The 27,308-nt window shown below is 42.8% G+C and overlaps 1 protein-coding gene across 1 annotated transcript; it reads left to right on the top strand.

Moving 5' to 3' along the window:
- The first annotated feature begins 11,817 nt into the window (after positions 1-11,817).
- Positions 11,818-26,220, top strand: LOC120064174 (serine/threonine-protein kinase SIK2-like). Its single transcript, XM_039014561.1, has 11 exons — positions 11,818-12,113; positions 12,737-12,949; positions 13,151-13,267; positions 17,237-17,300; positions 17,458-17,619; positions 17,936-18,060; positions 19,571-19,694; positions 19,879-20,105; positions 21,877-22,597; positions 22,721-22,916; positions 23,027-26,220. Exons 2-11 carry the CDS (start codon positions 12,797-12,799, stop codon positions 23,556-23,558), a joined length of 2,421 nt encoding a protein of 806 aa, XP_038870489.1. The 5' UTR covers positions 11,818-12,113; positions 12,737-12,796; the 3' UTR covers positions 23,559-26,220.
- The last annotated feature ends 1,088 nt before the right edge of the window (positions 26,221-27,308 follow it).

The following is a 27,308-nucleotide window of genomic DNA, read 5'->3' as shown; positions in this document are numbered from 1 at the left end:
TAAGAGTTGTAAAAGTCCTCTGTGTTCCTCTCAGGGCTGTGTTGGCTGAGTCTTTCTCCCTGAGCGGGGGAGTATAACACCTCTGCAGGGGTACCCCCTAATTACTGTCAAGGCCTTTTTCATGATGCTGTGGCTCCTTGTGTGAAGAATAGAAATAGACTACTAAACCACCTAGAATGTTGGGTGCTTTCCAGCACTAAGTACAGTACACACCCTCAATAGCATAAATCAGACAGACAGAGATGACAGATATTTCAATGTGCCACAACATCAATCAAAGGTAGAGACACAGAGAGAAAAGAGAAATGACAACTATGTTGATTGTCCAGTAGCATAAATCAAGAGTTGTGTGGACGTTAAGAGAAGAGGAATGAGGCCCAGTAGGAATGAGGCCCATCTGTTTGGAGGCCCAGTAGTATAACTCTGTAGTTACTGACACGTAAATGAAAGGAGAAAGGACAGATATGTTAAACTTACATTTCACATGAGAAGCATATTGTTACATGTATTAAACTTAGAGTTCACATGTTAACACCACCTTTTCACATGTGAAATGAATAACATGTTTTCACCTCATGTGAAATTTACATTTGCAGTTTCCCATGAAAGAAAACTCCACATGTGCAATTGCACGTTAACATGTGTGGGTGAAATAGTTTCTCCTCACATGTGAAAAGGTGATGTTAACACACTGCAGTAACAACGTTTCTACATGTGGAATGCAAATTCTGTAATGCCATTCTGTAGAAAGGTTACTTAGCCTACCTGAGTATAATAATTCAAGTGCATTTAACATAATAATCTCTTATTTCTGAGCCATCCACTCCATGATTATTGTAGTCCTCCATGATGTTGCATTGCTAAACATGTATATTTAGCGCTACCACACACATAGAAGACTCCAGAGGGCTCTCCATAGGGTGGTGGGGTCAGCCCAACGCATCACCGGCGAGGCATTCGGAGTGTTACTGCTGCAGAAAACATTAAAAAATATGAAATAGCACATATGGAATCATGTAGTAACCAAAAAAGCGTAAACAAATCAAAATATATTCAAATAGCCACCCTTTGCTTGATGACAGCTTTGCACACTCTTAGCATTCTCTCAACCAGCTTCATGAGGTAGTCACCTGGAATGCACTTCAATTAGCAGGTGTGCATTCTTAAAAGCAGGTGTGCATTCTTCATTTGTGGAATTTGTTTCCTTCTTAATGCGTTTGAGCCAGTCAGTTGTGTTGTGACAAGGAAGGGGGGTATACAGAAGGTAGCTCTATTTGGTAAAAGACCAAGTCCATACTATGGCAATAACAGCTCAAATAAGCAAAGAGAAATGACAGTCCATCATTAGTTTAAGACATGAAGGTGTGTCAATACGGATAATTTCAAGAACTTGCAGTCGCAAAAACCATCAAGCTCTATGATGAAACTGGCTCTCATGAGGACCTCCACAGGAATGGAAAACCCCGAGTTACCTCCGCTGCAGAGGACAAGCTCATTAGAGTTACCAGCCTCAGAAATTGCAGCCCAAATAAGTGCTTCACAGAGTTCAATTAACAGACACATCAACATCAACTGTTCAAAGGAGACTGTGAATCAGGACTTCATGGTTGAATTTCTGCAAAGAAACCACTACTAAAGGACAGCTGTAAGAGGAGGAGACTTGCTTGGGCCAAGAAACACAAGCAATGGACATTAGACCGGTGGAAATCTGTCCTTTGGTCTGGAATCCAAATTTGAGCTCTTTGGTTCCAACCGCCGTGTCTTTGTGAGACGCGGTGTTGGTGAACAGATGATCTCCGCATGTGTATTTCCCACTGTAAAGCATGGGGGAAAAGGTGTGATGGTGTGGGGGTGCTTTGCTGGTGACACTGTCTGTGATTTATTTAGAATTCAAGGCACACTTAACCAGCATGGCTACCACAACATTCTGCAGCGATATGCCATCCCATCTGGTTTGGGCTTAGTGGGACTATCATTTGTTTTTCAACAGGACAATGACCCAACACACTTCCAGGCTGTGTAAGGGCTATTTTACCAAGAAGGAGAGCGATGGAGTGCTGCATCAGATGACCTGGCTTCCACAATCCCCCGACCTCAACCAAATTGAGATGGTTTGGGATGAGTCGGACTGCAGAGTGAAGGAAAAGCAGCCAACAAGTACTCAGCATATGTGGGAACTCCTTCAAGACTTTTGGAAAAGCATTCCAGGTGAAGCTGGTTGAGAGAATGCCAAGAGTGTGCAAAGCGGTCATCAAGGCAAAGGGTGGCTATTTGAAGAATCTCAAATGTAAAAAACATTTTGATTTGTTTAACACTTTTTTGGTTAATACATGATTTTGTATGTGTTATATTATAGTTTTGATGTCTTCACTATTATTCTACAATGTAGAAAAAAGTACAAATAAAGAAAAACCCTTGAATGAGTAGGTATTCTCAAACTTTTGACTGGTAGTGTAGCTTGTGAGCGTCATAGAGCAAAATATGTGCTCAGCTTTTCCTAGATAGCTTTTAATAGTTTATAGCGCAAACCATTCGGCCCCTTTGGGATCTGCCCTTGTCTCACAAACACAGCTCTAGCTCAGCCACCGTTAATCACACAGACTAATGTTTGTTGTCAATGGATGCAGAAGAAATACACAAATACAATGTTTTGAAGTCTGTAGCTCAAACTCGCAATGTTGTAAAGGGGTTAGAAGTCTAAAAGTGCCAGTGTCATGGTGGGACTGTAGGAGTTAAATAGTCTTTTTTACAAATGAGTGTATTTACATGTGTACATATGAGCCAAGGTAATGATATGTATTTTAGAAGGTTACTTTTTATGAAATTTGTATCTAACGGTCAAATGCTAATTGCTAACCGCTAGCTAGCTTAGTGATAGGTGATAGCTAGCCTTCCATTTCATCCTAGCTAGCTATTTTTAGCTTCTGTTATTGTTAGCCTTCAGAAAGTTTTTTTCTCACCCATCTATACACAATACCCCATAATGACAAAGTGAAAACATGTTTTTAGAAATTGTTTGCACATTTACTGAAAATGAAATACAGAAATATCTAATTTGCATAAGTATTCAAACCCTTCAGTCAATACTTTGCTGAAACACCTTTTACAGCGACTACAGCTGTGAGAATTTCTGAGTAAGTCTCTAAGAGCTTTCCACACCTGGAATGTGCAACATTTGCCCATTATTCTTTTCAAAATTCCTCAAGCTCTGTCAATTTGCTAGACTACCGTTTGCAGGTCTTGTCATAGATTGTCAAGTACATTTAAGTCAAAACTGTAACTCGGCCACTCAGGAACATTCCTTGTCTTCTTGGTAAGCAACTCCAGTATAGATTTGGCCTTGTGGTTTAGGTTATTGTTCTGCTGAAAGGTGAATTAATCTCCCAGTGTCTGGTGTAAGGCAGACTGAAACAGGTTTTCCTCTAGAATTTTGCCTGTGCTTAGCTTCATTCCGTTCCTTATTTATCCTGAAAAACTCCCCAGTCCGTAATGATTACAAGCATACCCATAACATGATGCAGCCACCACTATGCTTGAAAATATGGAGAGTGGTACTCAGTAATGTGTTGAATTGGATTTGCCTCAAACATAATACTTCATATTCAGGACAAAACGTTTATTGCTTTGCCACATTTTTTTGCAGTATTACTTGAGTGTCTTTTTGCAAAAAGTATGCATGTTTTGGAATATTTGTATTATGTACATGCTTCCTTCTTTTCACTCTGTCAATTAGGTTGTTATTGTGGAATAACTACAATGTTGTTGATCCATCCTTAGTTTTCTCCTATCGAAACCATTAAACTCTGTAACCGTTTTAAAGTCACCATTGGCCTCATGGTGAAATCCCTGAGTGGTTTTCTTCCTCTCCGGCTACTGAGTTAGGAAGGATGCCTGTATCTTTGTAGTGACTGGGTGTATTGATACACAATCCCAAGTGTAATTAATAACTTCACCATGCTCAAAGGGATATTTAATGTCTTCTTTTTTTTTACCCATCTACCAACAGGTGCCCTTCTTTGTGAGGCATTGGGAAACCTCCCTGGTCTTTGTGGTTGAATCTGTGTTTGGAATTCACTGCTCGACAGATGGACCTTACAGATAATTGTATGTGTGGGGTACAGCGATAAGGTAGTCATTCAAAAATGATGTTAAACACTATTATTGCACACAGAGTGAGTCCATGCAACTTATCATGTGACTTGTTAAGCCAATATTTATTCCTGAACTTATATAGGCTTATCATAACAAAGGGTTGAATGCCTTTTGACTCAAAAGAGAATTTTTCATTCATTTGTAAAAATGTTTGAAAAACATAATTCCACTTTGGCATTATGGGGGTATTGTGTGTAGGCCAGTGACCCGAAAAAATCGAAATTTAATCAATTTTAAATTCAGGCTGTAACACAACAAAATGTGGAAAAAGTCAAGGGGTGTGAATACTTTCTGAAGGCACTGAATATAATGGTGCGTATGAACAGTATGGACAGTATTACCAATGTAATAGGTGTGTACAGCAGTAGTTATATATGAGCCATAACCAGAATACATTGCATACATTGTATACATATAAAGTAAACATTATTAAAGTGACCAGTGTTCAATGACTCTAGGGCAGCAGTGTCTAAGGTGCAGGGTAGAGCTGCCACTTTCAAGGAGCAGGACTCTAACCTGGAAGCTTATAAGAAATCCCGCTATGCCCTCCTATGATCCATCAAACAGGCAAAGTGTCAATACAGGACTAAGATTGAATCGTACTACACCGGCTCTGATGCTCGTCGGATGTGGCAGGGCTTGCAAACCATTACAGACTACAAAGGGAAGCACAGCCGAGAGCTGCCCAGTGACACGAGCCTACCAGACGTGCTAAACTACTTCTATGCTCATTTCGAGGCAAAAAACACTGAAACATGCATGAGAGCACCAGCTGTTATGGAAGACTGTGTGATCATGCTCTCCGCAACCAATGTGAGTTGAAACAGGTCAACATTCACAAGGCCGCAGGGCCAGACGGATTACCAGGACGTGTACTGCGAGCATGCGCTGACCAACTGGTAAGGGTCTTCACTGACATTTTCAACCTCTCCCTGTCCAAGTCTGTAATACCAACATGTTTTAAGCAGACCATCATAGTGCCTGTGCCCAAGAACACTAAGGTAACCTGCCTAAACGACTACCGACCCATAGCACTGACGTCTGTAGCCATGAAGTGCTTCGTCTGTAGCCATGAAGTCATGGCTCACATCAACACCATTATCCCAGAAACCTTAGACCCACTCCAATTTGCATACCGCCCCAACAGATCCGCAGATGATGCAATCTCTATTGTACTCCACACTGCCCTTTCCCACCTGGACAAAAGGAACACCTGTGTGAAAATGCTATTCATTGACTACAGCTCAGCGTTCAACACCATAGTGCCCTCAAAGCTTATCAATAAGCTAAGGACCCTGGAACAAAACACCTCCCTCTGCAACTGGATCCTGGACTTCCTGACGGGCCGCCCCCAGGTGATAAGGGTAGGTAACAACACATCCGCCACACTGATCCTCAACACAGGGGCCCTCAGAGGCACGTGCGCAGGTCCCTCCTGTACTCCCTGTTCACTCATGACTGCACAGCCAGGCACAACTCCAACACCATCATTAAGTGGTAGGTCTGATCACCGACAACAATGAGACAGCCTATAGGGAGGAGGTCAGAGACCTGGCCGTGTGGTGCCAGAACAACAACCTCTCCCTCAACATGATCAAAACAAAGGAGATGATTGTGGACTACAGGAAAAAGAGGACTGAGCACACCCCCATTCTCATCGATGGGGCTGCAGTGGAGCAGGTTGAGGGCTTCAAGTTCCTTGGTGTCCACATCACCAACAAACTAACATGGTCCAAGCACACCAAGACAGCCGTGAAGAGGGCACGACAAAACCTATTCCCTCTCAGGAGACTGAAAAGATTTGGCATGGGTCCTCAGATCATCAAAAGATTCTACAGCTGCACCTTCGAGAGCATCCTGACTGGTTGCATCACTGCCTGGTATGGTGCTCAGCCTCCGACGGCAAGACACTACCGAGGGTAGTGCGAATGGCCCAGTACATCACTGGGGCCAAGCTTCCTGCCATCCAGGACCTCTATACCAGGCGGTGTCAGAGGAAGGCCCTAAAATTGTCAAAGACTCCAGCCACCCTAGTCATAGACTGTTCTCTCTGCTACCACACGGCAACCGGTACCGGAGCGCAAAGTCTAGGTCCAAGAGGCTTCTAAACAGCTTCTACCCCCAACCCATAAGACTCCTGAACACCTAATCAAATGGCTACCCAGACTATTTGCATTGCCCCACCTATACCCCCCCCTCCTTTTTTCACAAACTTCTGCTACTCTTTGTTGTTATCGTCTCTGCATAGTCACTTTACATGTACATTTTACCTCAACTGACCGGTGCCCCCACACATTGACTCCGTACGGGTACCCCCTGTATATAGTCTCACTATTGTTATTTTGCTGCTGCTCTTTAATTACTTGTTACTTTTATTTCTTATTCTTATCCATATTTTTTTTTTTACTGCATTGTTGGTTAGCGGCTCGTACGTAAGCGTTTCACTGTAATGTCTACACCTGTTGTATTCGGCGCATGTGACTAATACAATTTGATTTGATTTGAGTACCGGGTGGTAGCCGGCTAGTAACAGTACTAATGTTCACTGGACGGAGACTGGCTAGTAATAACTGTTTCACAGTCTGATGGCCTGGAGATAGAAACTGTTTATCAGTCTCTTGGTCCCAGCTTTGATGCAGTTGTACTCTTTCTACCTTCTAGGCTCAGATGGCTGTGTTCATTGATGATCTTCTTGGCCTTCCTGTCACACCAAGTGTGGTAGATGTCCTGGAGGGCAGGAACTGTGCCGCCGGTGATGCGTTGGGCAGACCCCACCACCCTATGGAGAGCCCTCTGGAGTCTTCTATGTGTGTGTAGTATAGGAGATGGGTTGATATAATTACAGTAGCGTTTCTTCAGATGTCCCTTTTTAAAGTCCCCAGCTACAGTAAATGCAGCCCCAGGATATGCTGTTTTCAGTTTAAACAAACTCTAGGGTAGTTCCTTGAAAGAGACATTTTTCAAAATACACTGAAAACATCAAATACAATCTATACAGCTAAAAACAACAAGGGGATGTGAAAGCAAGTTGACATTGAGATGAAAGAAAGTGGGTTTTATTCATTTACCTGATTTTGCTAACCGTTGCTTTGGACAAAAACAAGACGTCAATGTTCTTGTAATATAGAAATATCTTAATTACAGCTCAATTTGATAAAATTCTGAATTTGAGATAAATTGTGATTAATCACAGCAAATCCTGTGGTTATCTCAATTAAATTGTTAAATGTTTGACAGCGCAATTTTGAAATCTGAGATTGAGAGAAATTGATATACATTGGAAGAGGAACCCAGTGTTGGCCCTCTTTGTCTAATGGTCAAGACATTGGCTTCTCCCTTTGGTTCTAGTCCCGCCACTTACAAAAGCACACATGTTGAAATTTACAATATCACATCTGAAAACCGCTTGTCTGAGTCACATGAAAAATCCATGTAAAACTTCACACGTGTCTAAAATCCACTTGTCTGACTCCTGATTTTTTGTAAGGGTGTTGACGTCAACCAATCGATCAAATTAATTTTATAAAGCCCTTTCTACATCATCAGTTGTCACAAAGTACTTATAAAGATACCCAGCCTAAAAATCCCCAAAGAGCAAGCAATACAGATGTGGACGCACAGTGGCCATGAAAAACTCTGAAGAAAGGCAGGAACCTAGGAAGAAACTGTCAGGGGTTCACCTAGGGGTCATGATAGGTGCTGTACCAAATGTTTGATGTATTAAAATAATTGATTATGCTTAGGTTGTATTAATAGAAGGGGAGGGGTTATAAGACCCTTACATGTATAGGGTCCTAGACTACAGATTAAGAGGTTTAATATTGTTCCACAGTCTTTTCTAATCTCTGCCTCTTATAAAGAAACTGTCTGAGAAATGTGTGACTGTGAAGACAGAACTCTGCAGGGGAGTGTAAGAGATAAGAGACTAGTCAGACATTCCACTATAAATCAACTTGGACATTTACTGCTAAGCTTTTAGATAACACTAAAACTCTTGTTTATATAGCTGTGTAGGTATGGTTTTGGTGAGTAGAAGGTAATGACGTAGGCAGTTACATCACAGGGGGTTGACTACAAGCATGATAAAAGCAACTTGGAACCTTTTTTATTTTGCAGAACTTACTCAGAAACATGCGTGCTATGTTCCTGTTGTCAACTTCTGTCTGCAATTGCATTAATAAAGGTTATTGAATGATTTAGTTAAAGATATTGTCTGAATGCTAATTTCACCAATGAGCCAATGATTGACAATGAACAAGGTGAACAAGGAACGAACACCAACAAAACCTAGAGAGGAACCAGGCTCCGATGGGTGGCCAGTCCTCTTCTGGCTGTGCCAGGTCGAGATTATAAGAGAACATGGCCATTAAGGCCAGATTGTTCTTCAAGATGTTTAAACGTTCATAGATGACCAGCAGGGTCAAATAATACTCACAGTGGTTATAGAGGGTGCAACAGGTCAGCACCTCAGGAGAAAATGTCAGTTGGCTGAGTGTTGAAAAAGTGTGAATGCATTTGTGCATGTGTGCGTATTGCAGCAAACCAAATGCAGAGCCACTCAGTCCACGCTCTCACGATCCAATTTCTCTCTTCCTGTCCTCTCATCTCTCTCACCTTCCTTCTTTCTCTGATACCCTCCCCCTCTACCATCTCCCTCTAGGCTACATCTCTCTTATTCTCTCTCCTTCCCTCTCCCCTCTACTCCTCTCTTATCTTTTTTATCCACCCCTCCCCCTCTCACGCCTCTTATTTGCTCTCTCTTTCCCTCCCCCTTCACTCTTATATTAATCCCTACTCCCTGCTCTGCTCAAGTGCATGTCATTTTGCGTGTGTGTTTGTGTTTATACAATGGGTGGGTCTAGTCCTGAATGCTGATTGGTTAAAACCGCATTCCAGCCTGTGTGTATTCGACAAGTTATCACCCGCTAAATATATGACATTAAAATGCCTATTTACTCTGTTCCATCTGACTGAGCAATCCACTGTCTCATCAGCCCAGCCAAGCAATTTAGAAACTTGATCTCCATTACAAAAAGCATTTAGACATTATCTCACATTTCTTTTAGACTAACATTTAGTTTTCAACAGCGGAGATTTGTATAAACCTTGCTGTCTGTCTCTCCAATATTTGCAACATTGTTTCAATATTCAAATTCGATCTCCAGCTGTCCCATATTAATGAACTTGTTGGGGGTCAGGAAGAGACAGACAGTACATGTCAATACATACACACAAAAACGTGGTCACATGGGGGAGAGGCGTTGTGCCGTGAGGTGTTGCTTTATTTGTTTTTTTTAACTAAGTTTGCGGTTCACTTGCTCCATGTGAGATGAAAGGGAGATCCATGCAATCATGGCTCTATATAATACTGTATGCTTTCTTGAATTCGTTCTGGACATGGGGACTGTGAAGAGACCCCATGTGGCATGTATGGTGGGGTAAGTACAGTATGTCTGTCAGAGCTATATCTTTTAAACACATTAATATTGCTCACCAAAAGAATAATTGATGCAATCAATCTCTCCTCTGCGTTGCGCCAAGAGAGACTGACATGCATACTGTTGACATTAGCCCTCTGACTACATTGAAGGGCAAGATGTGCTGCTCTGTTCTGGGCCAACTGGAGCTTTTCTAGGTCTTTCTTTGCAGCACTTGACCATATCACAGAGCAATAGTCAAAATTAGATCAAACTAGAACCTGCAGGACTTGTTTTGTCGACTGCTGCACAGAAGAAATATCAGCACGGGGCAGAGAAGCACCAGATTGAACTTCACCGAGCTTTCTAGAGTTGTCTCTGTTAACACTGTCAACATTTCCCTTTACTGTGGAAATTGTGATCGAATCAACGCAATATTAGCCACTTTGAAAGCAAAATACTCAAACAAAACTAACTATGCAAGAGATTTTGTTGTAGGCAGAGCACATCGTAGTAGGATTCTATTGCAATGACAGGCAGGCCCATTCTCTACACAGACCGGTGCGCCATATCCAATCAGAGCTGCTGTAGGCCTATATGCAAATAGACCATGGCCATACATGGATTTATGCCATTAACTTTGAACTGGACGGTTTTACAGCATGAGCGGTCATGATTATTATAGGCTTGTTTTGAGATTAAAGCGAGAGCTGCATGTAGCCAAGTGTTCACATTTGTCCATATTCTTTGCTAGTTAGTGAGTTATTAGCCAAGTTATAACTAACTTGTAGTCAGCAATGTGGGAGTGAATGCTTCCTACAAGAGCACAAACTTTGTACATTTCTAGCCATCTTTGAAAAGGGAGTCAGGTAAAGAGATTGTTTTTGTCTTAAATGGGCAGTGTTGTATTTTGAGACAGACTTGAATAAGATAAATAGCCAATAGGCAATGGGTAGCATACTTTGTCTGATTCTCTGTAATAATGGTATGGGAATAATTTTGCATTTTATTTTGTAAAGTTGTTTCTTGCATCAAACAACAAAACAGAATGTTCAGACCTTGTCTGAAGAACAAGTGGATTTCCCCAAAGTTTGCTAAGAGCTGACAGCAAGCTGATTGATCTGCTGTTAGAACCATTAAAGGATGCTTTACCATTCTTGGGTTGCGGAATGACTTTAGCTCCCTCCAGGTCTGAGGACAAACACTTTTCTCCAGGCTCAGATTAAAGATATGACAAACAAGGCTGGCAATATTGTCCACTACCATCCTCAGTAGCTTCCCATCTAAGTTGTCAATACCAGGTGGTTTCCCATTATTGTTTGTTTATGTGTAACTCTGTGTTGTTGTTTTTGTCGCACTGCTTTGCTTTATCTTGGCCAGGTCGCAGTTGTAAATGAGAACTTGTTCTCAACTGGCCTACCTGGTTAAATAAAGGTGAAATAAATAAATAAATTAGAATTGATGGACTGCAATAATTTTTCCACCTCTCCTGTACTAACTTTACATATTTCAAAATTACAATGTTTTTCTTTCATTATTAGAAATTGTATGCATGAATATGGTGGCTCACAGATTGTTGTTGGCATTTCATGTCCGAGTTTGCCCACTTTGCCAATGAAATAGCCATTCAAATAATTGCCAATATCAAAAGGTTTTGTGCTGAATGAGCCTTTCTAATTCAATGAAAGAGTTGAATTAGTCTTTCTGCCCACAATTTCATTTAAAGTACTCCATCATACTTTACATCGTTTCTCTTAGTTCCGTAATACAGTTTCTTCTACTTTTTGTTCAGTTTAGTAATATAATTATAATATAGAATAGAATAGAATAGAATACAATAGCATGATGTGTGCAACCACAAAAAAAGGTTCATAAGGATTAAGAACCATTTTTGGTTTCACTTTTTTCCACTGAAGTAAGGAGAGGAAAGGCAACTTGAAAGTCGAGGGAGCGAACATAAACGCCGTGATGAGCGAGTGCCAACTCAAGCTCTGCTATACATCAGCAGCTTGGGAGGAAACATCACGTGGTGACACATCTCCGGGACTTACGTCACCGTTCTCGTCTCCAAGCAACCTCTCCATCCGCACTCGCGTCACCACGCGCCAAGCCGCACGGTTGCCCAGCAACTTCTGCTTTGCGCTCGCGCCCGGCCTTGCGCCCCACTCGAAGCTCTGACGCGGGTGTGACGTCATTGAAATGTTATCAACTTGTTATGGGAGGAGGAGAGGAGGAGTTTCCCCATGAACACCGTGGATGTCCGCATTCCATAGGAGCGCACATGCAGACGGAGCAGGGCAGTGCAGGAGCCGATTATATGACCGGCCAAGTCACCCTGTAAATAGTTCTTACTGGTACAACTGGCACACTGTGCTGTACATTTCTGTACATATTTCGTTAAAAGAAAGACAATTAAAAAGTTATATGCTGTTTTATACTTTTCTCGTATTTTTTTCTCGTAATATCCTTATGGAATGACTTGTAGCTAGCTACCTGCCTATGACAACCGATTGAAATGTGAGAGGTGTACCGACATCCAAAACGGTAAGACACTGCAATGCTCTTATGATTGTTTGGAAAAACTGGCTTACAGTTCAATGTGGTTCTATAATGCACATGTATAATAATAGTTTTTTTTATTTGTCTCAGTTTTTGGCAGCCTATATGCGCGGAGCTGCAATTTAACTTTTAATTATTTAACACATAACAATTGTGTTTTGTGTTATAAAGGCACACATGTCTATTATCCATTGACTTCTCACATTTGGGCATGTTTATAGTTTGAATCCGGCGCTTATCAAATATAATGAATAAGCTATATGTTTAGTTCAGTAGGATAATTCAATTTAGTGCAAGATTGTACAGATGTGAAGGGATGTGGTCTATATTTAATACTTTTCTGCGTCATCATGGTGCAATGCAAATGTTAATTCAGAATTTTAATTGTTGATGAGAACGAATAGGCTACGCCTAGCTAAATGTGTAGCCTAATGATTAGGACTATAATTATAACGTTATTATCATTCGTTATAATAATACATTGATAATGTAATGCATTTGATAACACACTAATAATAGGCCTACAATAATAAAAACAAAAATAATAATGTCATTACGCATAGGCTTATGTGCATTTGATATTTACACGTTTGTATTTTGCGTCGCAGATAGCCAACTACACACAATTTGAATCGTATCCTTTGGAATACGTTAATCAGTGTGGCATCATGGTGATCGTAAAGGAGAGAAGCTCGGGGTCCCAGCCCAACCATACTCATGGAAGGCCTCTACAGGTCGGCTTCTACGAGATCATCCGCACACTGGGGAAAGGAAACTTCGCTGTGGTCAAACTGGCAAGGCACAAAGTCACCAAAACACAGGTTAGCATCCCTGCTCTTTCATTAACAATGCTTTCATGTCATATTTTATTCCTTTCAAAATCACACAGACAGAACTCATTTTATTTATTTTTTAATTGATAGAATCATATCAGCCTCTCATATTGCATTTGTCCTAGATATAGTAGACCTACATACCCGTGTGTTTACAGTTTGCTTTGTTGGTTGGTTGTCCACTGCCAGGTGGCCATAAAGATCATTGACAAGACCAGACTAAACCCATCCAACCTAGAGAAGATCTACAGAGAGGTCCAGATCATGAAGCTGCTGAACCACCCCCATATCATCAAACTCTACCAGGTGTGTGTGCTGTCTATTACAATATGGTTACATTGTTATTGGATGTGTGTGTGTGTTCTTTTGGGTGTGTTGACTGACACCGTATCCTGCATGGATACAGCTGAGTGACTGGTCCATGTGTTTGGCTACGTGTCCACAGAGAGAGACACATGCTGAGCGGGTGCTGAGGACAAACAACACAGGCAGAATAAGCAGGAGAGGCAGAGGGAGTAGGGATGGAGGTGTGGGATTTGATGGAGAGAACGTAAGGACTCAGTGTGTGTTATGATACATCAGGGTTTGTGGTATATCGTCTTGAATATCACAGCGCTGCAGCTGTACTATTGTCATGGAGTGTGTGTGCACGTGTGTGTGTCTTCATCTTAAAGCTAGCTGCTGACTCCTAGGACACGTTGCTGTGAAACATAAGTACACATATTAATTCAATCCTTTTTGACCTCTTTTTCTCTTTGGTGAGATGATGACAGAGGAGCAGAGAAGTAGACAGAGGGAAGGAAAGAGAATTGCTTGGATGAGTCAGTCTCTAGGTCTGAGTGTCAAGCTCAATTAGCGTCTATGGTAGTCAAGTGCAATGTTTCTGTTCCTCACGTAAAGGCCAAGCTGCTCGGCCCCTAATGACGCTACCACAAATCCACTTTTTCCCTCAGCAGGCCTGACACTCTGGTGCAGATGCCCTTACACACACACAAAGTACACACACACAAAGTACACACACAGCGCCCAATGCGACCCCACTCGCACGCCTTGAGTGAGACAGGAAAGCCTGAGTCAGGCAAGTCATATGTTCTCCAGAGGACGATTCCTCAGTTACTCTCTATGTCAGATGAGCCACTGTGAGCAGAGTAATACGGAGGGATAGTCCCCCTAAAGAGACACAGGGCTCTACCTCTCTCTCTCTCTCTCTCTCTGCCCCCCCTCCTCTATCTCTCTCTCTATATATATATATCTCGCTCTATATATATATATATCTCTCTATACATATCTATATCTCTATATATCTCTATATATATCTATATCTGTCACGACTCCTACGGAAGGTGGCTCCCCTTCCTGTTCGGGTGGCGCTCAGCGGTCGTCGTCACCGGTCACCGGCCTACTAGCTGCCACTGATCCCTTTTCCCCTTTCTGTTTATTGGTTTCACCTGTTTGTGTTTTAGGCTGTTTGTGTTTTAGGCTGACTGATTGATTGTGCGGGATTGTTTGGTGTACGTGTGTACACGTCTGTGAGTTACGGGTTTCCCATTTTTATGGGTTTTGCTGGACTGTTTAAGTTCCCCGTGTTTGGGGCATTTGTTTTGGGGTGCGCCCTGTGTTTCGTGGGGTTGGCTTATGTTCACCGTTTTTTGTGCATTAAAAGGTATAGCACTACCCTGAACTCTCTGCTTCCTGCGCCTGACTTCTCACCCACTACACCCCGGACGTTACAATATCTATCTCTATATATATCTATCTATCTCTCTCTCTCTATATATATATCTATATATATATTTATATCTATATATATATATATTTATCTCTCTATATATATCTCTCTTTTTATATATATATATATATCTCTATATATATATATTTATATATCTCTCTCTATATATATATATATATCGCTCTCTCTCTATAGATATCTCTCTTTCTCTCTCTAATTTCAATTTAAGGGGCTTAATTGGCATGGGAAACATATGTTTACATTACCAAAGCAAGTGAAATAGATAACAAAAGTCTCCCTCTCACTCTGTCCCTCTCTCTGTTGCTCCCTCTCTCTCTGGGAAACAGTGAGGGTTAAGCTTGTCAGGTGCTAGCTGTTTGATGAAGGTTAGAGCAGGTTTCTATGACCTGAGGGAAACCCTTTTCTCTTTCACACCCCATCATCTGCCCACTGAGGGGGAGGTGTAGTGCAGTGAAGGCGATCGTGTGATCAAGAGGTCACATCCTCTCCTTATCATCCTCCTCTTCCAATAACCAAAAACAGAACAGTGAATTACGAGCAGTCTGTACCGTATGACTAGTCGAGGAGAGAAAGTAGCTAGAAGAGGAGAGGGGGAAAGCCTCAAGAATAACACCAAAGCGTTGATCCTTGACCTTTAAATAAGCTGCAGTTTCCATCTTATGTGAACAAAATGTCCCTTTTTTCTGCATTTCTGGAGATCATCACAGCCTCTTTCTCTCTCTCTCTTGCTCTCTCTCGCTCTCTCTCGATTTCTGTCTGTCTCTCTCTCATTCACACACTCCCCCACACACCACTCTTCAGGGGCCAGTATGAGGGCCCTTAACGTGCTAGACTTCTTCTCTGGAAGCCTGTATGACATCAGCAGCACCTCTAGGTGAGAGGGACAGAGTGGTTCTCATTTCAGATAAAGACTATAAGTTACTCTCTGTATGGGAGCCTCTGTGCCGCCCTAAAAATGACTGCTGCCCAACGTCTCTCACAGAGTTAGAAAAGTGAAAGAGAAACTGTGTTGGAAATTAAATGAGGCTATAAAATGTGTGACATAGCTTTAGGTGTTGGTTTATTGAGTCCTGGCAGTGATGAATATCAGTCTTTTCTTCAGAAGTGGTAGTGACACAACACTCCCACAATGTTTGGTCCCCGAGGGCTCTCCTGGCCCTGGGAAGTTTCCGGGAGTTCCAGGAAGGGGATGGAGCATTGTGTCTTTCCTTCTTTTTCTTTTTGTCTTTGCGGTGGTGATGGGTTCTCGAAACACAAGCTCGTCCTTTGTGTCTGAACTTTTCTCTTCCTTTCCCAGAAGGAAAGAGATTAGGTTTCTGTTGAAAACTGATGACAGACAACACAGTATTAGTGGGAATACTGGGCAGGATGCTCTCGATGGTGCAGCTGTAGATCCTCAAAAGGTTCTACAGCTCCACCATCGAGAGCATCCTGACCGGTTGCATCACCGCTTGGTATGGCAACTACTCGTTATCTGACCGTAAGGCGCTACAGAGGGTAGTGCGAACGGCCCAGTACATCACTGGGGCCAAGCTTCCTGCCATCCAGGACCTATATAATAGGTAGTGTCAGAGGAAAGCCCATAAAATTGTTCGAGACTCCAGTCACCCAAGTTATAGACTGTTTTCTCTGCTACCGCACGGCTAGCAGTACCGGAGCGCGAAGTCTAGGACCAAAAGGCTCCTCAACAGTTTCTACCACCAAGCCATTAGACTGCTGAACAATTCATAAAAATTGCCATCGGACAATTTACATTAACACCCCCCGTCTTGTACACTGCTGCTACTCGCAGTTTGTTTGTTACCTATACATAGTCACTTCGCCCCCACCTACATGTACAGATTACCTCAACTAACCTGTACCCCTGCACACTGACTCGGTACCAGTGCCCCCTGTATATAGTCTCGTTATTGTTATTCTTATTGTGTTACTTTTTTATTATTACTTTTTATTTTAGTCTACTTGGTAAATATGTTCTTCTTCTTGAACTGCACTGTTGGTTAAGGGCTTGTAAGTAAGCATTTCACTGTAAAGTCTACACTTGTTGTATTCGGCGAATGTGACAAATAAAGTTTGATTTGATTTGAATAGTGGTTTGAACTATTTCTGTGTTCATATCCTATAAACAAAGAGCATGCAGGAAGTGCCTGTCAGCTCTGTTATGCAACAGTGCATATCATGGAAAGTCAGAGTGTCGTGTCGTGTGTGTGTGTGTGTGTGTGTGTGTGTGTGTGTGTGTGTGTGTGTGTGTGTGTGTGTGTGTGTGTGTGTGTGTGTGTGTGTGTGTGTGTGTGTGTGTGTGTGTGTGTGTGTGTGTGTGTGTGTGTGTGTGAATGAGAGGAAGTGTGGTCAGGGGAAAGATAAGGTGTCCAGAAAACATCCCCAGTGCCCAGTCCTGGCTCTGCTAAAACACTTACAGCAGCCTTTGCAGTGGAAAGACCTCTTTCCTCACGTTATCACTGCAATTGTGTGTAGCCTACTTCTTGCTAACCTCTTTCCATTGTCTCTCTTTGTATTCCTCTTAGGTTATGGAGACTAAAGATATGCTGTATATTGTGACAGAATACGCCAAAAATGGAGAGATGTTCGGTGAGGATTAAATTCAATATCCCCTTTGTTGTAAACTATGTTGGGCTGTTTCATTTTACATAATAAAGGGGTCAAATATTCTTACCCAGTATTTACAGTCCTTATTTAGTTCTCTGAATCTAAACTGTCCCCCTCTCTTCTCCCTCTTTTCCTCTAGACTACTTGACCTCAAACGGGCGCATGAGCGAGGATGAGGCACGGAAGAAGTTCTGGCAGATCCTGATGGCGGTGGACTACTGCCACAGGCACCACATCGTTCACCGTGACCTCAAGACTGAGAACCTGCTGCTGGACACCAATATGAACATCAAATTGGCCGGTGAGTCTTGTGTGGGAGATAATAGATAGCAGACTACCCTCTGTCCTTGATGGTTCCCTACTGATATTCAGACTGCTAAATGTCTCTACTAAAGAGAAGCCATGCATCACTGGGTCTGTGCTAATGAAGTGTCAACTGCCAAGAATTAGAGGGTTCTTCATGGTAAAATAGTAGAATAAGAGCAGGGCTGATCTGATGCCATAAAGACCCAGTGTGACAGGCTGTAGTCAATAAACACACACACTAACACACACACACGCGCGCACGCACTCAGCAACACAAATAATCATTAGTCGATCTCCTCCTTCCCATTCAGACTTTGGATTTGGAAACTTCTACAACTCAGGCGAGCCCCTGTCTACGTGGTGCGGCAGCCCCCCCTATGCAGCACCCGAGGTGTTTGAGGGGAAGGAGTACGAAGGGCCACAGTTGGATATCTGGGTAAGGGCTCACAGGGAAACCGCACACAACATGGCTACCCATGTTTTGAACGCAGGTTGGCATTTATTGTCATGAATCTTGCCTTGGAGAAGAGCCCTGCAGAGTGGTCACTAGCTGGCACAGCCACAGAGTCATAAGATCTGATTTTAAACCTAACATGTTGACCACACCGACGCGTTGCGTGTGCGAGCTTTGCAAAATAAATATAGACATACATGTTATTCAGTAATTTCAACTGCTCGCGCCCATCAATGAGGTTCTGCGTAGCCAGGCGCTAAAATAGAACTTGGTTCTGTTTTTGACGCGTTGCAAGTCCTGTCACGCCCTGACCTTAGTTATCTTTGTTTTCTTTATTATTTTGGTTAGGTCAGGGTGTGACGAGGGTGGTATGTGTGTTTTTGTCTAGGGTTTTGGGTATGTCTAGGTGTGTGTGTGTAGCCTAGGCATTATGTAGGTCTATGGTGGCCTAGATTGGTTCCCAATCAGAGGCACCTGTTTATCGTTGTCTCTGATTGGGGATCCTATTTAGGTTGCCATTTTCCATTTATTGTCTATGTGAGGTTGCATGTTTGCACTCAGTGTTATAGCGGTCACGTTCGTTTTGTTATTTTGTGTTGTTTGTTAAGTGTTCTTCATTATTAAAAGGAAGAATGTATTCTAATCACGCTGCGCCTTGGTCTCCTCACTACGACGTTCGTGACAAGTCCCGTCTCTCCCATCTCCTCATTGGTTTTTAGGCGCCTATACGCACGTGGGTGATTGAAAGATGAACTGAGGTCCACACTCCAGTCCAGTTGGTGGTGGTAAATGCACCTTAAAGTTGTTTGCCAACCGCCATATAAAGTCCACAGGAGAAGAAGCCTGAAGGATCAGAGTTTACTAGACAGTAACTAGGTTTCCCCTTTTATCTGTGGATGAATTGTCAGAGTAGAGAACACACGATTTTGTGTGACTCAAAATGGGTAAAAATTCTAAAAAGATCCAAAAAAAGGACCTTGTGTATTTCAGGTACAATAACAACCTAATGTTTATTTCCCAGGACAAATGAGCTAGCTACAGCAAGCTAGCTAGCTAAATGTCCATGAATGTTTCATGCGTTTCGACCTGCTTCAGAGTACGTTTTGATATTTCAACCTGCGTGTCCTGATTGCATCTGGTGTGGATGGACAAAATCAACATGTGTGTGATGGTGGACTCACCCGCGTGCCCGGTCTAGTCAGCATGTAACCCTAACCTTAACCACACTGCTAACCCTAATGCCTAACCCTAATCATAAATAAAGACCAAAAAGCTCTTTTTAGTTTTCATACATGTTTTATGATATAGCCAATTTTGACTTTGCAGCTGGCCTATCTAGCAGAAATCGCTCAGTTCTGCCTCCAGGGCAAGATTCATGACAAAGAACGTAGCGTTTTGAAACCAAGTTCTACTATTTTCATGCAAAATGAATGAACACAGAAGTAATGGGAGAGACCATTTGTTGACGTCCTCCTGGTCTATCTCTCTACAGAGTTTGGGTGTGGTTCTGTACGTTCTCGTGTGCGGATCCCTTCCGTTCGACGGGCCTAGCCTTCCCGCCCTCAGACAGAGAGTCACAGAGGGGCGCTTCAGAATCCCCTTCTTCATGTCTCAAGGTATGCATCACCATGGCAACAACACAGTGACACATTTCATAGTGTAATTGGGATTGATAAATTGACTGATGAAATGTATATTAGATTAAAGCACATGCTCTAGCATCGGAGAATGACCTTGCTTTCCCTTCTACCTCCCTCCTTCCATCCTCCCTCTCTCTCCCTCTCACTCTTTTCCCCCCAGACTGTGAGAACCTGATCCGTAAGATGTTGGTGGTGGACCCAGCCAAGAGGATCAGCGTGGCCCAGATCAAGCAGCACCGCTGGATGCTGGCTGACCCCACAGCTCCTAACCAGACCCTCAGTATGGCACTGCCCCTCACAGACTACAACTCCAACCTGGGGGACTACAGCGAGCCCGTCCTGGGCATCATGCAAACCCTGGGCATCGACCGCCAGAGGACCATCGAGGTGAGTGGCAGATTGGTTGGTTAATTGGCTGATTCGTTGATTGGTGTTATCGTCATGGAAGGAGGATTAGAGGAGGGTAAGGAGTGAGTGGAGCTTGGTTATATAGATTACAGGTTATAGGTTATATAGTTGTTTATACAGAGTATCACTAGTGTCCTAGAAATACAGTATTTGAAGTAAACTGTAGAGACAGCTAATGGGGTTGGGTACTGGGTTGAAAGTGGTGGGGCTTTGAGACAGTTAGTTATGTCTGGCAGTAGAGTAGGTGGTATGTTATGCTGCCTCCCGGGCAGGCACCACAGTCAAACCCACCCTGGATCCCTGTACGCCTGGTGGGCTTACTACTCGTTTTGTAAGGAGAATTAGGGGGATAACTGGCATCTGCTTTTAGAGGCTGACACTGAGCTGAGAAGATGAGCTCCAACAGCAGTCTCTCAGATCAGACTGAGTGAGTGCAGAGTGATGGGCGCAGAGCGTGTGTGTTTCCTGTCTAGAGAGAAATAGAGAGTGAGAGAAACAGTCCTTTATTATGACACCCTTTGAACCAAAATGGCTGACTAACATGTCCTTAGCTGTGTTCGAATACTCATACTAGCCGCACTAACCGTAGTATTTGTGACGTAAATTAAGTATATAGTATGCATATTGGTCATAGTATGGATATAGTTAGTATTCCAAAAGTTCCCGGATGTCGTACTATATTCGCCAAAATTTGAAGTATACGAGCAGTGGACACTATTTGCGTGCTTTTAGGGCCCATAATGCAATTCTTCAGAAATTGGTTTTCAGATTTGAAGAAAATGGCGGAAAATATGCAGCCGAAGTCCAACGAAGAGCGGATACAAATTCATTGCTTTAACTAATTATGACAAATGTTAAGATACCTTACATGTTATGTTGGCTGACAATTTCTTAGCTACGCTATCCTTATGAACTGCATAGCATATCATTACAGCAGTATGTACCGGTATGTTAGCTAGCTAGCTAACGTTTTTTGGCTACTAATACATCGAACTTGCCAGTATATTAACTATATGCTATTTAACTAACTACCCAAAGTTTATTAACTTGATTATTCTCGTTATTCTTAGTGGTATAGTCGTTGTGCGTTCTTAATGGACATTCAGGTGCATTCGTAAATTCGTTCTGGCTATCTACTCCGATTTCAGAGCACTCTCCTCTGAGTGTACCTGAGCCAGAGCGCAGAATAACTGATGAATTTACGAACAATCAACACCTGTTGAATATGGCCGGTGTCAGTAAACATCGGCAAATAAGCGTAATTAAATTGTTGCCAGCAGCACAATTACAGTCGCCAACACTCTGGATAACATGAAAACATCCTAACCAGCTTTGCTAGGGAGAGTAAAATGGTCAGAGTGAGGTGTTCTCTCATTTGTGTCTGGAAGTAGCTAGCAAGCTAGGATCAACCCTACTCCTCGGCCAGAGTGTCCAGTGAAACTGCATGGCATTTACAAATGAACAATCAGACAACGCTCTGAGCGCACTCTGGTACTCCAAATTGAATTTAATAACACACCCGAAGTCGTAAAATGTCTAGCTAGTAATGTGTTATGCTAACTAGCTAGCAAGAGGTTGCATAGCAACATAATCAACTTCCGATAGACAGGCAAACCGCTAGTAAGCTCAACTGAAAGAATACCGTTAGTTTACAGTATACTAAAATGAACTAATAGTATGTAGTATATATTCATTAAGTATGTAGTATACAGTATGGGTATTCAAACACAGCTCTTGTCTTTTTCCCCAGTCTCTGCTGAGCAGCAGCTACAACCACTTCTCAGCCATCTACTACCTGCTGTTGGAGAGGGACAGGGAGCACCGGGCCTTGCAGCTCAGTCGCCAGTGTGGACCCTGGACCCAGAAACTCAGGAACACCTCCGACTCCGGTACCCCAGAGGTCATCATGGAGGACAGCTTCAGAACTTCAGCCTACCCCATTCATTGCAAGACCACCCCTCCCATGCAACCGGAGATGGAATATGACCATGGTGCATTGTTCCAGCGTGTGGCGTTCCCGGTGGAAGCCAGTCTGAACCGACTGCTGTGTAACCGCTCCATCTCCCCAAACAGCCTGCTGGAGACCAGCATCAGTGAGGAGGTGCGGCCTCGTGACTTGGAGGAGGTCACAAACACCTGCTCACCCCTCGTCCTGCCCACCACCACCACCTCCCGGCGACACACCCTGGCCGAGGTCTCCCCTCACTTCTACCAGTGCAATCCCCCCTGCATCGTGGTCAGCCTCTCCGATGGTGCATCGTCTGACAGCTGTCTGAAGTCCTTGTCCACCCCCAACCCTGCCCTGCGCCCTTCTGTGGGGGGGCTGTCAGCCATGCCAGCCTCTGGGACTGACCCCAGGGTGCTGGTCTCTGCCGGTACCCAGCTGGCCCTCTCCACTCATCTCCTCCCCCAGGCCCAAGCTTCCAGCTTCCAGGAGGGCCGCAGAGCCTCTGACACCTCCCTAACACAAGGTATGGGTGATGTTAGTTTATAACCATTACATACAGTATGTATCATTCACATCATCATCACTACAAGGAAATGTATCAGGCCCTACAGAATTTAACCCATCCCCTCTCTGTGCGCCTCCCCAGGTCTAAAAGCCTTCCGCCAACAGCTGAGGAAGAACACGCGCACTAAGGGTCTTCTGGGTCTGAATAAGATCAATGGTCTGGCAAGGCAGGTCTGCCATCTGACCTCCGACCACAGTAGCCGTGGCAGCCGGGGATCAATAGGCCCCACCATCAATGAGCACTGCAGCATGCTGGAGGAAGTTCTGCAACAGCAAAGGTAAGATGTAGACACACACAGAGACACACACACCTGCACATAAATATAATCACAACCACATAGTCACAGTAAGTGAAACTCTAACCCCTCCTCTCCGTCTCTATTTACAGAATGCTCCAGATCCAGCACCAGCCCCAGGCTCCTCAGTCAGCATCTACCCAGAACCCTCTGCTCTTCCTGTCCCAGCAGCAGCCCCCCTCCCCCACATCCGTTTATGCCACCTCAACCCTGTTTGACACCTCCGCCTCCTCCCTCCCCCAGGGGGAACATCAACACCCCCTTTCCCCACACCAGAGTCTCCTGGCTCTCCAGCACGCCTTCTGGCAGCAGCCTTTGGAGTCATCTTCCTCCTGCTCCGCATCATCATCCTCCTACTGCCCCTCCTCTACCTTCCTCTCCCCCGTGGCCTCCGCTGCTTACCTCCTCGAGGCTCGCCTGCACATCAGCCAGCAACCCAGCCTCCATCCCCAGACCAACCTACACTACCAACCCCAGGCCCAGAGCCAGGCCTTCACCCAGGGCCCCTTACCCCTCATGGCCAGGCAGGGGATGTGGAGCCTGGATTCAGCCTCCGGGAGAGAGTCGGAGATGCAGGAGCTGAGCCTGGGTGGGCAGCTGAGCAGCTGTGTGATGGTGAAGTAATGGAGAGAAAGAAAGGCGAAACAGGAAACAACAAATTCCTACTAGACCAGAGTACTTGTTCTGTATGGCAACCAGAGTAAAAATGTCATGGTGATGTCATCACTGATGAACAAGAAGGGTGAGCACTTTTTGACAGTGGGAACAGAACTTTGAGCTGTGGAGTTGCTCACAGATCATCAGATGATGAGAAGATGATAGGACGACAGAACAAATTGTCCAAAGTGTGAAAAGAGAACTATTGGGGAGAACTATATGAAAAGCTGAGCATAGAGTGGACAGATGTTTTTACATGATGAAAGTGACAAATCTAAATTCTGTTGAACAACATGCAAACACTCACATCTAGGTGTGTGTATCTGTGTGTGATCACATAAGCTGACAATTAAGCAATAACAAAACTCTGGAGAGGTGACTGTGCTCTTGTCGGATCCCCAGAGAAGCAATAAAGGTCTGGGACCACCTCAACGCAACACTGTACCTGTCCTTTCTCCCTAATAGGGAACCCAACTCACCCATCTCCTTTTCTGGAGGGGTGTGTGAAGGACTAATCTTAAAAAACAATGAGGAGTGGTATCAATGAACCAGATGAGGTCATGTAAGAACTATTTCAACAGTTTCTTCAGTTCTTTTGTTTGAAAACAGGAGGATCTAGTCTTCCTGATTTAGTTTGTTACTTTTTCAGTTTTGCTCACTGTATAGAGACTTTTATTACATTTCATTGTTTTTTACTTTATTTAAATAAAAAAACGATTTGCCTTTTGGAGAAGATATTACTTTGTGGCAATCCTACAAGCATTCAGCATCAGAACAATTTTAATCTTCAAACTTTCTTTGAACACAATGTTACAGTGATTTGACAAACTGTGATTTGTTTGTGCAAGATTCTAGCTGCGCTAATGCTGCTTTTACCTCAGAAGAAGATAAAAACCTGGTATATCTTGATCAGCCAAAACTGAATAAAAAATATACTTGCTGAGTGTCTAAAGCACAATAGGTATTGCTATTAGCAAGCTGTGTGTGTGTGTGTGTGCCTTACAAAAAGGTTGATTTCAATTTATAATTTATACTTATATATGGTTACTTTCTAATCATATTCCCTCTGCTGTTATGTCATTTTGGTGAGGAATCCTCAACCATGCTATTCTGCTGTTTTATCACTACCTTCTCAGGTAACCAAGTCCCAAAAATGTGGAAACATTGTCTAAACTGAAGATCCTGAAGACCTACAGTATGAGCATGATGTCATTCCCTATCAGAGGAAAACAAGACTTTAACCACTTTTATTTTCACTTGATGTATAGGCTGTGTGTAGCTATATGCTGTACTGCTTTCACATAGCCAGAACAAAGACTATAATGCAATATTTCACATTGAAATGCAGAGGAAATGAGAAATGAAGCGCTGACAGGATCGTACATTACTTGCCTGCTGGCATTTATTCGATTTCTTTGTTTTTATTAGTAAATTTTTTCATTTTTGTATGATTGTAAGAGGTTTTAAAACCTTTTGGAGGGCGCTAGCTGAGTAGATCAGGTACCTGAACGCTTCTGTTTTTGATGAACATGAACATAGATATGAATAGATTTAAAAGAAAGGACCCAAACCATTTCATAGTGCTTTTCCTCTTGACATCACAGTTGCCTCTGCCATTGTATAATGGCAGAACTAGAGATAAGCCAAAGAGAGAGCAGAGTAAGAGAAAGAAGCACTGCCTACTTTCCAGCAAATGCTAGCTAGCTAGTGCTTTCATGGCATACTCTGTGTGGCTCCTGCTATGAGCAAGCTGCTTCTGCCACAAGATGCGAAGGTGTTAAATTCCCCTAGCAGTTGGGTTCCAGGACCATGGCTGTATTTGTTTTTGTATTTTCTAAGAAAATAAGAAAAGAAATGGAAAACAACTTGTAGCAGTACATTTTTTTTTGCTGTAATGTGAGTTTTTCAATTGATTGGCCGCAGGTGGTAGAGGTCGCTAGCTAGAGGTTAATACAACGTACTTGGGTGTATGTGTTAGGCCTATTTATTTTTTGAGAATGTGTTTGAAACAGCACCATTTACTTCAGCTGTTTACACCATGATAGCGGTGCACCTTTGTTATTTTGGTTAGTTTGACCATATCTGTGAAGTGTCTTCTTTTGAACAACATGTTGAAGAGGAAAAGTGTTGGAAGCCTGAAGCTTAAAAGTTGTTTGATCGATTTCTCTCTGAAATAAGCAGTGTTAATATTTCTAAATGACATTATATTTTGCTTGATTACACTCACCAACAGTGCTTGTGCCTTCTTCAGAACAAACCCCCTATGATCAGAGTAACTCTCTTTTGTCCAATCAGCACAAAGAGAAAACAGCTGGGCCCATAAGACCCAGATCTGCTACTTTTGCTGTATTAAAGAAAAAAATAAGCATTTCACTTTACAATGAATATATCTCATTTCTGAAATATGTTTAGTTTCTCCTGTTGGTCCAGAAAACTCTTCACAAACTTAGTTTGACCAAACTATTGAAAAACAAAATAACCTTTTCGACGCATATCTGTAAGATGTCCTTTTTGGTAAAATGTTGGATATGAAGAAATGTGCGTTATGATTTTCTTGATTTTCTACTTGACTGTGTGTGTATGTGTTTGTATGAATGTTATATGAAAATAAAGATTGTTTATTTGTGTGGCTAATTTATTTGAATAAAAGATGAATAAACATGAATTCCAGTTGTTGGTCGTAATTCTGTGTAAATGTCTTAAGCCCTGTTTATACCTGTTTCTAACATGCATGCTTTGCCCTAATCTTGTCCAACATTCTGATTTTGCCCACATTTTTAGACAGTGTAGAAGATTAAAAGAAGCATTGTGATCTGATTGTGATCAGATCTTCCTGACAACCTCCTGAGGTAGTCAGACACTTAGACGGACTCTTCACAGTGAAACCATTTAAATCATCATTATCCCGCTGTCTAAAACCATTGACGTTTGATATATAACCTTAACCCAATTCGCCATTGACTTATGGCATCAATATATGTCTTAAAATAAATTATTATTATTTTGAAACAATATTTGTCAAATAATTTGCATACAGGAAGGGACCAGGACATCTGGTCACAATGCGGATAAAGTGGACAGATAAGAAACACATTTTACTACCATGTGTAGATGCAACAGCTACAATGTGGGCACAATCAGAATGTGAATAAGATCAGGACAAAGGATGTATGTTAGCCCCTGGTATAAACAAGGCTTTAGTCATATGATAATACATGCTAATATGTATTAATCAAAAGTAGGTTGACTAACAACCACTATAGTTGATGTTAAATCAAAATGGATGACATGGAAAGCTGAAGCTGAAAATATTCCCTTGAAAACTACTTCAATGTTTTTAACTCCATATTTAGAAGGCCAGACAAGGAATCACATTGTCACCTTCCCCCTGGTGATGACGCACATTGATGATGCTCTAGTTCGCTGTGATGACGCGATGACTGGGAAAAATCGATTTGAACGGTCATCCAACTTGGAATTCCAACTCGGGAACTCAGGCCTCTTTCTAGAGCTCTGACTTTCCATCCTGAAGATCACTGACGTCATTTATTTTTCAGAGTTCCCGGTTGTTTTGAACGTGGCATATTACTCATAAGGCAGCAGGCAGTGACAGACGGCTGATGGCTGACATGGACCCATGTGTGAGAGGGATGGAGGCAACACGACATTGGGCTAACGAACCATGATTCCATCTTAATAGATCGAACTTTTATAAAT

Source organism: Salvelinus namaycush, chromosome 19 (assembly GCF_016432855.1).
Source record: "Salvelinus namaycush isolate Seneca chromosome 19, SaNama_1.0, whole genome shotgun sequence".
Taxonomy (NCBI): domain Eukaryota; kingdom Metazoa; phylum Chordata; class Actinopteri; order Salmoniformes; family Salmonidae; genus Salvelinus; species Salvelinus namaycush.
Note: the sequence above shows the minus strand (reverse complement) of the source record. Positions and strands in the feature narration are given on the sequence as shown.

Bases quoted from the DNA above. Each gene is read 5' to 3' on its own strand.
- LOC120064174 (XM_039014561.1), top strand. From the start codon at position 12,797: ATGGTGATCGTAAAGGAGAGAAGCTCGGGGTCCCAGCCCAACCATACT. The intron at 18,061-19,570 runs GTAAGGGCTCAC...ATCTCTCTACAG, and splicing joins GGCCACAGTTGGATATCTGG to AGTTTGGGTGTGGTTCTGTA. The intron at 19,695-19,878 runs GTATGCATCACC...TTTTCCCCCCAG, and splicing joins CCCCTTCTTCATGTCTCAAG to ACTGTGAGAACCTGATCCGT.